The sequence below is a fragment of the Rhinatrema bivittatum genome, unplaced genomic scaffold (genome assembly GCF_901001135.1).
Source record: "Rhinatrema bivittatum unplaced genomic scaffold, aRhiBiv1.1, whole genome shotgun sequence".
In the NCBI taxonomy this organism is placed as follows: Eukaryota; Metazoa; Chordata; class Amphibia; order Gymnophiona; family Rhinatrematidae; genus Rhinatrema; species Rhinatrema bivittatum.
The window spans coordinates 1,689,645-1,704,301 of record NW_021821488.1 but is presented as its reverse complement, the minus strand read 5'-3'; the positions used below and the strand labels follow the sequence as shown (position 1 = coordinate 1,704,301).

General features: G+C 42.7%; 1 protein-coding gene and 1 long non-coding RNA gene across 4 annotated transcripts in view; one reads left to right on the top strand and one right to left on the bottom strand.

Moving 5' to 3' along the window:
* The window catches only part of LOC115082694 (ubiquitin carboxyl-terminal hydrolase 47-like), a 134,866-nt gene extending 127,417 nt beyond the window's left edge, over positions 1-7,449 (bottom strand). Inside the window, exons 1-3 of one of the 3 annotated variants that reach the window (XM_029586891.1) lie at positions 7,321-7,449; positions 6,530-6,591; positions 150-300 (exon numbers count right to left, since the gene is read on the bottom strand). In XM_029586891.1, the coding sequence (XP_029442751.1) occupies positions 150-300; positions 6,530-6,591; positions 7,321-7,358 (251 nt within the window). In that variant the 5' untranslated portion in view covers positions 7,359-7,449. Of the gene's footprint in view, positions 1-149; positions 301-6,529; positions 6,976-7,320 lie in introns of those variants that run through there. The other 2 variants (XM_029586889.1, XM_029586890.1) reach the window with 2 other exon arrangements.
* On the top strand, positions 6,977-13,625 carry LOC115082695. Its single transcript, XR_003854230.1, has 3 exons — positions 6,977-7,360; positions 8,104-8,337; positions 12,808-13,625. It is a non-coding gene; the product is annotated as an uncharacterized LOC115082695 (long non-coding RNA).
* The last annotated feature ends 1,032 nt before the right edge of the window (positions 13,626-14,657 follow it).

The following is a 14,657-nucleotide window of genomic DNA, read 5'->3' as shown; positions in this document are numbered from 1 at the left end:
ATACACGTACATTATCCAAAGCTCTTGTGCTAACATAGCAATGCCGTAGTGGAGCACTCAAAAGTCAGCCACAAACCCATTGCATAAAATGCTCAACAAATGATTTTCTCTAGGGATTTACAGTTAAAATAAGTGAATGCTCCAATTACCTGCAAAAAATGCCACAGAAAGGGTATACTTTTCGAGTAGGGGGGGAATTGCACCAGAAGAGGATATTTGTAAAGTTTGGAGTCAAGAAGAGACATTGAAGCAAGCTGTTCAGGTAGCAAGTTGAACCCTGGTTCTGCAGACCTAGATATGCTGATAACAAAAAAAAAAAAATAAAATAAAATTATTAATAACATTTTCAAATTGAAATAAACAAACAATGTGAAATACCTAAACAGGAGTGATATTTTCTTTTCATCATTCAAGTGTATGCTTTCTACGAAGTATAAGTCTTGCCTGTGGTGTTTTAGACAATATTACCTAACTAGTAGAGACCAACAGACAGGTCATAAATTGTTTATCATTTATTTAATTTCATATACTGCATAATTAACAAAATCAACATTTTACAATAAAAATACATGAAACAAAACATCTAATACCACATACATCAAACAAATACAAAATCTTTAGAAGTTAAAACTTCTTAAGATGAGGAGTGCACTGAAGAGATCATCCTCCCACTGGAGGAACCGGCTAGAGGAATGCTACAACCCCACTCAACCAAGGCAGATGTGCAGACGGAGTTTCCTGAGTCCCACCCCTGGTGAAGTCATCTGCCCGCAGCCAAGGAGCGGTTAAAACCTAGGAGGCTGCGGCGTGCAGCCGCCAGCGTGCCCCTTGTCATGTTTTGGGCTAGCTCCGTTTGAAAACTCCAAGGGTAGGAAAAGAAAAATCAAGGTCTTAACATCTACACCAACTCCATCTATGATAAGAGGACCCTTGGATACACACCTAATACGAAGGCTGAGTCAATCTACCGGGAATTCTACACTTGATGTTTCCTTTTCTTCGGGGTCTATTCAGAGTCCTTGCCAACATTCATTGCCTCACACTCCAGGGTTTATGGAAGATACTTCCTTGACTGTTACAAATTCATTACCCCCGGTAGTTGATAGCTCCCAACATGACAAGATGCAAATGGGTAACTCAATAATGGCTCACAAAGAGCCTGGAAGTTCCCCGACTATAGGATCATCTATGCCAGGAAGTCCCAATTTGGAACTCCCTGACAGAGGGCCGGATTTTATAAAATTGCGTGAGGGCGTACTTTTGTTCGCGCACGAGGCACGAACAAAAGTACGCCGGATTTTATAAGATACGCACGTAGCCGCGTGTATCTTATAAAATCCGGGGTCAGCGCGCGCAAGGGGGTGCACATTTGTGTAACCTGCGCACGCCGAGCCCGGCGCGCGTTGCCTGTTCCCTCCGAGGCCGCTCCGAAATCGGAGCGGCCTCGGAGGGAACTTTCCTTCACCCTCCCCCCACCTTCCCCTCCCTTCCCCTACCTAACCCACCCCCCCCCCGGCCCTATCTAAACCCCCCCCCCACCTTTGTCGGCAAAGTTCGCCTGCCGGGCAGGCTGCCCCGCTCCGTGTTCCGGTCCGGGGGCTTGTCCGGAGGCCGTGGTCACGCCCCCGGAACGCCCCCTGGGCCGAAACCACGCCCGCGGCGCCGCCCCCGAAACGCCAAGTCACTCGCGACACGCCCCCCGGAACGCCGCGTCATTCCCGGCATGCCCCCGACACGCCCCTCCATGCAAGCCCTGGGACTTACGCACGTCCCGGGGCTTGCGCGCTCCGCCGAACCTATGCAAAATAGGCTCGGCGCGCGCAGGGGGGATTTGGGGTAGGTTTTCGGGGGGTACGCGAGTATCCTACACGCGTACCCCTTTGAAAATCTACACATAACAATGTAACCCTTGTAGATGTTTGGAGGGCAGTCACTAATATGGAAAAACTGTTAACATAATCTATGGCTCAATTTGGGACTTTTACCACTGAAACTAAGAATACCCTTCAGGATTATGGAGAACGTTTACATAACTTGGAAGCTAATTCTATTTCTGTAACTTCTGAAATTGCCTCATTACAGTCAGTGAACCCTTCTTTTATTAAAGACAGCCTTGTAATGCAGAAACAATTTGAAAATTTAGAGAATGAAATGAGATCTAAGAATCTTCGTATCTTAAATTTTCCTATTACTAGGTTGCTATCCACTATAGAATTGTTTAGAAAATACTTAGAAGTGTTGCTAATTTCCTCTAGTAAAGAAATGTTGATTTCTAAGATTTATTATATTCCTTTGTCTAGAATTAGCTCCAAAGGGCAGGAAGGTGATTTAGATGTGCTATAGGGAAATAGTCCTAATTTGACCTCCTTTTTGGAGGCATCTATGGATAATATTCCTACTAGTAACTATATTTCCAGATGTTGCAAAAGTACTTAGTTAAGGAGAAAACAATTCTTGATGTTAAAAGCTAGAGCTTTATCCTTAGGGGCATTATTGTTCCTCAAGTTTCCATGCAAGGGTTGTATTACATTTTGTAAGAACACATTTATTTTTTATGATCCTTCCCATCTTGAGACTTTTCTTGCAGAGAAAGAATCTATATCTTGACTGTCTATTGTGAGGTTTAGATGGCATTATAATTGATGTCTCTCATATTTATGTTTTTTCTTTTGAGATATTTTTACCTTATGAAGCACTCCCCTAGATTATTAAAGGGACTATGATTAAGGAACAATTGATGTTACTAGTAATGTAGGTTTTATTTTCTTGATTTCTTCCTTGTTTCACCTGTGATATTATTTTATTATTTATTTATTAGCTTTTATATATCGACATTCGTGGGTACATCATGCCGGTTTACAATATTACTGAAGGAGGACATTACAAAAAACCAGGGTGGGGGGAGAGGGAGCAGATTGGATGAGAGAAGGGGCGAGAGAAGAGAGGGAAAAACAGGAAGAAATTATTAATGTAATGTAATTATTATTAATGTAATGCTTAATAATATAATAAAGTATAAATTAAAAAAAAAAACTTCTTAACAAACATAGGCCCAAATCACTCAATGGTTAAAAACTTGAGAGAAAAACCAAGCATTAACATTCTTCCTGAATTTTAAATAATCTAACTCAAGCCTAATGTCAAGTGGAAGTGAGTTCCATAACAGTGGTTTTTGGTAATTAAAAGTGGCCTCTATACAAATCTCAGTATGCAAAGATAATCTCAATAATCTGTTAGGTAGATTTTAAAAATCGTGTGCCAGGTCCATGTATGCGCAGTTCCTGGCGCACGCACATGGATGCGCCAATTTTATAACATGCGCGCAGTGACACTCACATTATAAAATATGATGTCTGCGCACATAGGCGTGCCGGATTTTAACATCCGTGCACACATGTGTGGGCGGCATCTGACTTGCACGTGCAGGGGCGGAATTTTATGAGAAGCAACGCAATTGGGCTTTTTTCCAGTTCCATCCTAGTCCGCTCCAATTAAAGAGTGGACTGGGAGGGAAATTCCCTACCCCCCCCCCCCCCCCCCCACCTATCCTTCCTCCCTTTTCCCTTCTCCTCCCCACCCCCTAAATCAAATCTACTATCCCCCAATTTTTTTTTTGGTACTTTCTGATCTTCTGGAGCAGAAATAATCTCCGCTCGCCAGCCGGCTGCCAGAGCGCGCTTCCCCGGAACAGCACTGAATGGCACTGTCCCACCCTGACCATGCCTCCCTGGCCTGCCCCGGTACTTGTGCGCATAAAAGGGGTTAAGCGCATGGCTGGGCCCTTCTGAAAATGCGCGCAGAGTGCACAAGGCCCGGCCACACAAGTAAACCCTGAAATTTACAAGCATGGGTCTTTGAAAATTTACTTGTCTGTTGGGAAGAGAATAAAGCATTAAAAGATATGAAAAATAAAATGAGTCAACCTGAGTGCAATGCTTGAAAACTTAAGACATAAAATTTTACAGGGTTAAGAGAGATAACAGGCAACCAATGCAATTCCTCCAGTACAGGGATTACATGGTCATACTTCTCTTATCAAAAATCAATTTTTCAGTTGTATTTTGTAAAATCTGCAATTGTTTAAGTTGTATCTGACAAAACCCTGAGTACAAGGCATTCCAATAATTCTGGATACAACTAAGGCATGAACTAAGATTCGCAAATCCTGAGGTTCCAAATATGGTAATCCAGTGAATTAAACATAAAAAATAAAAAGGCCTTTGAATAATTTTGGAAACCTAATAATACATAGATAATTTAGAATCCAGATAAACACCAAAGGACAAAACCACCTCACTAAGCAGAATTTCAAGTCCCACCATAACAGGAACAGAGAATTCCAAACTGGAACATGCATTTATCCAAAGGATTTCAGAGGATTAACTTTCAGTATCCAGTCAACCATCTGACAATCACATCCAAGCAATTAATTAAAAAGAGGAAAAATTGATTTCTTGCTTAGGCCTGGATTTATCAAAATGCTATAATTTTCGCATGCAATAGGAAAAGGGGCATGTTTTATGCTAATAGGGAGTTTATTGCAATTTGTGCTAATACCTATGCGAAAAGCTAAGTTACTGCAAACTGCGATGAGAGAGAGAGAGAGAGACTAGCCATAATGCCCTAACCTTAGATAGGTATTTATATCTCTATGGGAGGCCCACCTAGTAATTCAAGATGAGGTTTAGGTATTAGTGTAGGGGTTAGGGGCCACTTTTACATGCAGAGTGAGATGTAAGAACAGAACAGTACAGTAGTCTTGTGAAGATCTGATGTCCTTCGGAATGAGGAAACTTACACCACAATGAGATTTGTACAATGTTCTCTCAACCTAGCTTGATGTTACCCAGGTAGAGAGTTTGTATCTAAAGTGACCGCACATATGTTGAGAGCGAAAGCAACAACTTTGGCATATCTAAATGGGGTAAAGCCTTCCAAAATTTGTAGAGCGGCCACTTGGTCATCATTTAGCACATTTTCATCTCATTATTTTATCTCACCTGTAACAGACTGCACAGAGAATATTGGTGCCTCTGTTTTAGCTAATGCAACTCTGTGAATATCAAACATTCCAAGTTTTTTTTGTTAGGACTGCGCTTTTCAGTCCCAGAATGTGGGGCTGTGTTGGCGCGTCCACGGAGAAATCAAAGTTGCATACCTGAGACTGGAGTTCTCCATGGACAGCAGATAAAACAGCCACACGTTCCACCCACCTCCCAATGGTTGATATATCGCTGACTTAAAACATAATGGAACATAAAAGATTCTAACGGTCACTTCAGCAGTCCACACACGCTCCTGAGATTTTTTTTAAATTTAGAATCTTAGGATCTAGAAGATTGCGCTCGTCCTCGATTGTCGCCGTCTGTGACATCACCCAGAATGTATGGCTGTTTTGTCTGCTGTCCACAGAGAACTCCAGTCACAGGTATGCAACTTTGATACCATACCAGCACGTTACAATCCCGCACCACCTCGGGACCTTTTTAAGCACGACACAAAGCCAGGACCTATCTTGTGCTGGCAGTGAGATACCTCCTAGCACGTCACAAAGCCGTGCTGCCGCAGGACACCAGGACCTTTCTTTTGCTGGCGGGGAGTGGAAACCTCGCCAGCATGTTGCTGCTCCACGCCGCCAGTCCTGCCACCAGAGTTCGCCTGCATGAAGGGTGAGGCGGCTGTGGCAGGAAGGTTTCAGGGGGGCAATTTTGCTGCCTCGAAGTCTTGCCACTCGAAGCAGCAGCCTAACCCTGCCTCATTATAGAACCGCCCCTGCTGCAACCCACTGCTCAGAAAGGGAATGAACAAATTTCAGGGGCTTGCTAGTGATTGACACCATAGCAGAGCTGCCAAGTTATCCAGTTCCTGAATATCAGTCCTGGTTTTTGAACTTACGTCAATGCGTCAGGATATGACTACAGAAATCTAGGTCTGGTCTAAAATCTCCCTCCTGGAATTGGGTAACTTGGCAGCTGTGACATAACCCTGAAGCAAGGGTAGTTAAAAAGATTTTGTGCATACTGTTGTGTTTACAGTGGATGTTAATAAACCAGCGGAATCTATTTGGCCTCTGGCCTCTTTGCTTCCCTTGCCTCCCAAAACATAGAATGTAGGAAACTCAGGTGTTTTTTCCTTTCAGGAGAATCATTGTGAAGTAATGCCTGAAAAGTGTGAGTACCATGCAGTTCCTCTAATGAAATCCAGGTCCCAAAGAAGCAAGAGAGCACTGATAGTGCCTGGGAAGCTTCCTTGTCTTATAGCTATCTAAACAGACAGTTCAATTGCTCTATCTAAAGTTAAAAACTTTAAACCATGGAAGCAATTTCTAAAAAGAGTTTAGGGATAATAAAATACAATATATTAAAAAGCAGTTATCAGTTTAAAAGTGAGTCACCAGTCCCCCAAGGTTGATTTCTACACCTGACAGACCAAAATCTGAAAGAACAGCGTAGCTGCATGAGGAGAGTTACCCCAAGTAATGACTACACAAAGCTGATTAAGCAGTAATACATCCGGAAAGCATACCTACCTGATCCATTAATCGGAGAATTTCTCTGTTTTACACAGGGGATTCTTCTTGGTTTTCTTTTTCTGCAACAGACCGCACAAATCACGAAAACAAAAACTACACCACCACAGAAAATCCCCAGGGTTCTGCTCCAGCCCCTCATAACCTGCAACATAACCCCCCAGAGAGGCTTCCTCATTGATAGCTGCGGACCAACCTTTCTTACAGTCTTAACTGAGAGGTTTCACTTTCACTTTCCTAGAGCGACCGTCCGAGTGGGGGCAGGCATAGAAAACCGGTTTTACATCCACCTTACAGAAGCTGTCCAGCTTTTAAATCAGCCTGCCCATAACAAATGCATTTGCTACACAAGCAGTTATTAAGATTAGTTTTCAGTTCAGGACTTTCCCCCAGCGTGGGGCAAATCGGAGTAACAGGGGAGCTCAGCAAAGTTACTGATTAATTAGAAGTACTACAACTAGATTATAAAACTATGAATCCATTTTTAATTAATATGAAATACTGCATCTTCTTCAGCGGGGACCTAAACTTCCCCAAAGTGGTACAGTCCTCCCTTAACTGATATATGTCTGATTTTAACCTTGTTTAGGCTCAGGCTGGGGCGAAGGACTGCTATGGCAAAACTGAGAAGGGACCCATGCAGCAGCCGACAACGGAAACGAGCTCTGAGCAGCTACTGGCGCTGAAGGAGGAGGCCGGCGCGCCCCCCACGCCTGACAATCGCGTCCCACTGCGTGCTGAAGAAGGAAGAGACCCGCGCGCGTGCCGGCCGCGTGATATTCAAAACTCACAGCGCTGGCATTTCTTCAGTGCTGATCTCGTGATGCATGAGTATGCCTGAGTTATGTGTGTATATGTGTGAATGGGAGCTTCCCTGGGTTGTATGTGTGTGATTGGGAGCCTGCCCGAGTTTTGTGTGTGTCTATTTGTGAATGGGTGCCTGCCCTCCCCAGCTCCCACCCACTTCACCATAGGCTCTCTCTTGCACCCACACTCAAACACCTTCCTACATGCTCTCTCTCCCCCACCATAAACACCCTCACACATGCTCTCCCCCCGCACCTCTCCCCCAAACAAGACAGAGTGCTGTGGGCAGGCTGCAAGGAGAGCCTCTCCTCCTTTCTCACACCAGCACCTCTCCCCTACTCTACCTGTCTACAAGTAGAACCTCTCCTCCTCTCTCACCCCAGCACCTCTGCCCTACTCCCCCAGGTTGCAAGCAGCACCTCTCCCCTAGGACCCCAGACAAGACAGAGTGCTGTGGGCAGACTGCAAGCAGAGCCTCTTTTCCTCTCTTACTCCAGCACCTCTCCCCTACTCAACCTGGCTGCAACTAAAGCCTCCCTCCTCTCTCATCCCTCTCCTTACTCCCCCAGACATGACAGACTGCTGTGCGCAGGCTGCAAGGAGAGCATCTCCTCCTCTCTCGCACCAGCACCTCTTCCCTACTCCACTTGACTAAAAGAAGAGTCTCTCCTCCTCTCTCACCCCAGCACCTCTCCCCTACTCCCCCAGACAAGACAAAATGTTGAGTGCAGGCTGCAAGCAAAGCTTTTCCTCCTCTCTCACTGCAGCTTACCTTCAACTGTCATACAAGCTTCAGAAATTGCAATAAGCTTTTCATGCTGCCAGCAGCTGCTGCTGTCATGAGCAGAGCAAGAAGGAAAGAGACAGGAAGGAGAAAGGACATAGCAGCCACGGCAACATCAGCTCCATGGGAAGAAAAAAACAACCTGGTGGTGATAAAAGTTAGAGCACAGCCTCTCGCCCGGCCAATTACACCTCCCCTCTCAGGAAGCCCTTGCAAGGTAGATGTAAACCGGCTTCTGATTGGCTCCTGAAAGCTTTCCCTTTTGATCTTCAGCCGCTGACGAGTTGGGAGCTGCGAGCGGCCCAGTACGTCATTTAATCCTCAGCTGCTGGCGGAATGGGAATCACCAGCAGCCCTGAGGCCTCTTCTTCCCCAAATTGATTTTAGCGCCCTCTTAGCAGTAAGGTGAGGTGGTGGCCGGGAATTTTGGGGGGCACTTTTTGCTGTTCCAAAATTTTGCCACCTGAAGCAGCCGCCTCACTCTGCCTCATTATAGAACTGCTCCTGAGGTTACCCCCATGCTTATAAGTTTACCAGACTGTAAAATTCAGGGCCATCGGATAATATTTGAATCCAGTTTCCCTTAACCATTGCCATGAAAGCAGAAAGTAATGTTGGAGTTGCATCAAAAGTATCAGGCTTAGAGAATAAGGGTAGTAAGTGTAACAACAGCTAGCTACCTCCATGTTTATTTGTTTCCCAAACCATAAAAGTTGGGGCTCTTGTTGATTGCTGTTTGAATCCAATTCCCCTTTTCTCACTCACTGCTGTTGAAGCAGAGAGCAATGATGGAGTTGCATTAAGCCTTGATATTGTTATTTCTTAAGGGTAGCAATTGCCACACCAGCAAGCTACCTCCCGTTACCCCATGCACTTTCTTCTTTATTTCTAACTTCTAGCCTTTAGCGATCCACAGTGTTTATCTCATGCCCCTTTGAATTCCTTGACTGTTTTCGTCTTCACCACCTCTTCCGGCAGGACATCCCAGGCATTCGCCACCCTCTCCATGAAGAAATATTTCCTGACATTGGTTCTGAGTCGTCCTCCCTGGAGTTTCATTTCATGACCCCTAGTTCTATTGATTTCTTTCCAATGCAAAAGGTTTGATGATTGTGCATCAGTAAAACCTTTCAGATATTTGAAGATCTGTGTCATATCTTCACTGCACTTTCTTTCTTCTAGGGTGTACCTATTCAGATCCTTCAACCTCTCCTCATAAGTCTTCCAATGCGGACCCCTCACCATTTTGGCTGCTCTTCTTTGGACCGCCTCTATCCTGACTTTATCCCTTTTGAGATACGGGCACCAGTATTGAATGCAGTACTCCAGGTGAGGCCTCACCAAGGACCGGTACAAGGGCATTATCACCTCTTTTTTCTTACTGGTTATTCCTCTCTATGCAGCCCAGCATTCTTCTGGCTTTAGCTATCACCTTGTCATGTTGCTTCACCATCTTCATATCATCAGACATTATAACACTAAGGTCACTCTCCCAGTCCATGCGCATTAGTCTTTTACCGCCCATCACATACAGCTCTTTTGGATTGCCGCACCCCAGATGCATGACTCTGCACTTCTTGGCATTGAATCCCAGCTGCCAAATCTTTGACCACTCATTTCATTTCATTTTCATTTAATAAAATTTATTAAACGCCCAACACAAAAAGGCCTGGGCGATATACATAGAACATACATAATAATAAAAACAGACATTACACTTATAAGCATCAATATCAGGTTCCATAGGAACCAAACCAAATTAACCAAACAAACATAAGGAAATTATCCCTGTTCACTGAGTACAATATCATGGTAACACCATCATGGTAACACCATGGTAACACCATCAGAGTAATTAAACACTTCATACTTCCAGTGGTATTATGAGGCAAGTTTTCTTAAATCACTTTTCATTCTCTCTACTCCTTCAGACATGTCCACTTTGTTGCAGATCTTAGTGTCATCTGCAAATAGACTTTACCTTCTATCCCTTCCACCAGGTCGCTCACAAAGATATTGAACAGAACTGATCCCTGTGGCACTCCACTTAACACCGTTCTTTCTTTAGAATAGGTTCCATTTACATTACACTCTGTCTCCTGTCAGTCAACCAGTTTGCAATCCATGCTACTACCTTGGCTCTCACTCCCAAGCTTCTCATTTTGTTCACAAGTCTATTATGTGGGACCATATCAAAAGCTTTACATAGATCCAAGTAAATCACATCAAGTGCTCTTCCTTGATCCAATTCTTTAGTCACCCAATCAAAACAATCAATCAGATTTGCCTGACAGGACCTTCTTCTGGTGAATCCATGCTGCCTTGGAAAGAGCGACCCACTGGATTGTAGATAGTTCACTATCCTTTCCTTCAGCAGGTTCTCCATTAATTTTCCCACCACGGAGGTAAGGCTAACCAGCTTGTAGTTTCCAGCCTCCTCTCTGTTCCCACTCTTGTGAAGCGGGACTACCACCACTCTTTTCCAATCCTGCGGCACCACTCACATTTCTGTAAGCAAGTTTAGGGGTGCAGGGAACTGTCTACTACAAGACACTTCCAGTTGCCTTCCCACCTTACTTATGATCCTAAGACAACATGTATTCTCTTCAGAAACAGACTTTTATTTATCAGAGTTAAGGGTCCTCCTTACTTCTTGGTCTCCCCAAAGCCACTATTAAACCCCTACAAATGCTTCAAAACTCCGCTACCAGAATACTCACTAACACTCGGACCATATTACACCCATCCTCGGAGATATTCATTGGCTCCCCATCTCCGACCGCATAATCTACAAAACACTCACCATCTTACATAAAACCCTTCACAACCAGAACATGCACTGGTTAAATGACTCCATACATTTCCACACCACCAACAGACCTACCAGATCTGCTTATAAAGGCATTTTACACATTCCTTCTCCTAAACTTCCCCACCTCAACATCACAAAAGAACATGCTCTATCCTTTGCCGGTCCCTCCACCTGGAATTCCATGCCTCCTGATCTCCAACAAAAACAATGCCCCCAGAAATTTAAAAACTCAAAACCTGGCTCTTCAAGCAAGCCTACCCTTAACTTTCTCTTCTTCTTAGCCCTCTCCAATATATTTGCCCTCTCCATTGGTTATGCCCCCACCACTGTTCATGCATGTTCCATTGTTCTGGAACTTCACAATTGATTTCCTCATCCTCTATGTCAGCTTAATGCCATGTGATTATATTGTAATTTTATTGATATTTTATATTGTTAACATTGTTCTATAGTTATTTTATTGTGTTTTCCATTTATCTTGAAATTTACCTTGAAATGCCTTATTTCCGTAACTCCCCTGTTACTACCACCCTAGTTTTTTGTAATTTCTTGCCCTGTTAACACTGTTTTATGTAAACCAGCATGATGTACCTATGAATGTCGGTAGATTAAAAAAAAAACCTTAAATAAATAAATAAATAAATAAATAAATAAATAAATTTGGAAGGGTTTAACATATAGGAAATAACAACAATTCCTGTCTCTGGCATTCTGATATACATTATCAGTTAATACTAGCTGAACATTTACGCCGAGCTTTGTCCGTATATGTTGACAATATTAAAGAGCCCCTGATGCAGCCATAAGGCGAAACTTTGGCCAGAGTCGGGCACTTTTATTATTGCACAATAAAATTCTTTCCAAGGCATCGGTCTAGTTTTTGTTTTTTTCACATCCAGAAGTTGTGCCTCGCAGAAACGGGCATGTAACCTCACGCACATGAGCGTTCCAGCTTTGTTACGCACAGCACTATGCGTGGATAGTACACGCGTAAATCTGCGTGTGCGATGCACTAATTTTCCACAATGCGCATGTAATTGGGCATGCCATTTAAAATTCATGCACTTCTGTGCACGCACCCATTTTAAAGTTACCATTCCAGGAATTTTGGACTTGCGGGTGGGATTAGGTAGGTTCAGGAGGTGTGTCAATATGAAAGTTTGGTTTGCTGGAGGGAGTAGGGCTTTCTTCAGCCGGGAAGGGGGGTCTAGGACAGTTTCTATTGTGTGTTGGTTATTGGAAACACAGAAAACAAAAAACAGAACAAGGAGGGGGGGGGCAGCACAGTAATTGTTCGCACAGGGCAGCAAAAAAGCTAGCACTGGTCTTGTTTAGGACACCCATTTCTTTCTCTATGCTGGGAGCCTACAGTCCTCGCTGTCTTATCAGAGTCACAGACTGAGTTCACAAGAGTGGAAATATTTTAATGATGCAAAGGGAGAAAGGAGCTTACATCAAAAAAAAAAAAAGATGAAAATCAAAGCTACATTTCTCTGTGTAATAAACTCTGCTGTATAGAAACATTGCTTCACTGGTGTAAAGAATTGAAAAAACGAGTTTAAAAACATGCCCACTTCCTGTGCAATTTAAAGTACTGATTCTGAGCACCAAATGTACCTTTGTGATTGGTTATATGGAGTAACAGCGCCACCTCCTGGCTATTATTATAATCCCAACTCAGAAGACCCTGACCTGGGATGAAGTATAATTTTAGAATAGTTATTTTCTCATTGGCCAGCATAATTAAAAATATAAATCTAAACTAGAGAACAGGGAAATAAACTAGCACACTGATTCTACAGCTATGACTAGAAGCATTTGGCAATTATCAGTCTTAGTTGTCTCATCATATTTTTATTTTTATATGTTTTGCAGAGCACTAGCTTACCACGACTCCCAGATTTTCCTTCCTGTACCCTGGGCAGGCCCAGATTTAGGCATAGGCAACAAAAGCAATTGCCTAGGTGCCAAAATTTGAAGACACCACATACCCAGGCTAAAGAGGAGTATATCTGTGCTAAGGAGGAGCCTGCTCCAGCAATCTACTTCAAAGTGACACTGCTCTGGCACTCTGAGACTCTGGAGGAGAGTGAAGGTAGAAGGACTTCATCCAATAACTGAATTCTTTTTGAATGTTAGTATATAAGGGGAGGGTCTGGTGATTTATGCACAGCCGCGGCTTTTTTTTTAGCTGTCTCAACTGATGGTGTCTGAAATTGATGACTATGAAATAAGAGTTAAGGAAATTGCTGGAGATTTGTTTCTAGCTGTGGAAATGTGGGAATCATGATTGGGAAAATCGAATGGTGTTTCTTTTTTTAGTGATCGTATTGTGAGACATCTCAGACTATCTGTTGTTGACACTTGGCGATTATTTTTGAAAGACATCTGTCGTTCAGAACGATCTTTTGGAGTGAGTAACTCTTGGAATAGTAGTTGATGATATGATGTGTAGTAATCCAATGTGAAGTAGATGCAATATCCCCTGATGAAACCGTGTGGTGAAACAGGAGTCTTTTGTCGGGAAGAAGAATGTAATGAGAAAGTAAAGTTAATTAATGTGGAGTAGTGACATCTGGAGATAATGTTTTGAAAGGATTACACCACCATAAAAGAAGAAGAAAAGAAGAAGTGGTTAACCAGAGATTATGTTTTTATTGTATTTGTTGATTAGTATGAATGGAGAGTGAATGTTTATGGATTATTGTATTTTGTGCTGAACAAAGAGTTTTTTAATAGATTGTCTTTTGATATTGTTAAAATAAAAGTTGTAATACAACATACACAGGTTTTGTTTCTGATATATTGCTTAATGTTATCAATGTTTTACACTTAGCTTGACAAGGCTTATGCTTTTTCCTATTTTCTTCAGATGGATCCTTCTTCCAATTTTTGAAGGATTTTTTTTGGCTAAAATAGCTTCTTTCACCTCACCTATTAACCATGCCAGTAATTGTTTTGCCTTCCTTTCACCTTTCTTAATGCATGGAAATCATCTGGACTGCGCGTCTAGGATTGTATTTTTAAACAATGTCCATGCCTGTTGAACACTTTTAACCTTTGCAGCTGAACCTTTCAGTTTTTTTCTAACTATTTTCCTCATTTTATCAAAGTTTCCCTTTTGAAAATTTAGTGTTAGAGCTGTAGATTTACTTATTGACCCCCTTCCAGTTATTAGTTTAAATTTGATCATGTTATGATCACTATTGCCAAGTGGCCCCCACCACTGTTACCTCTCTCAACAAATCCACTAAGACTTAAATCTAAAGTAGCTCCCTCTCTCATTGGTTCCTGAACCAGTTGCTCCATGAAGCAGTCATTTATTACATCCAAGAAAACTGTATTCCCAATCCCTGGTGGAAAATCCACATTATCTATTAAAGTTAGGTAAGGGAAAACTGTGGAGTCGCGTCCCAGCAATCTCCTCCACCAAATCCATGCCTTTCTTATTGCAGTAAGCCAAAATATTGAATATTCCATAATAGATAGCCTATTCCTAGAGTTATTTACTCTTTCGGATAATAGAAAGACTAGAGGGCACTCCATGAAATTAGCATATGGCACATTTAAAACTAATCGGAGAAAGTTCTTTTTTACTCAACGCACAATTAAACTCTGGAATTTGTTGCCAGAGGATGTGGTTAGTGCAGTTAGTGTAGCTGTGTTTAAAAAAGAATTGGATAAGTTCTTGGAGGAGAAGTCCATTACCTGCTATTAATTAAGTT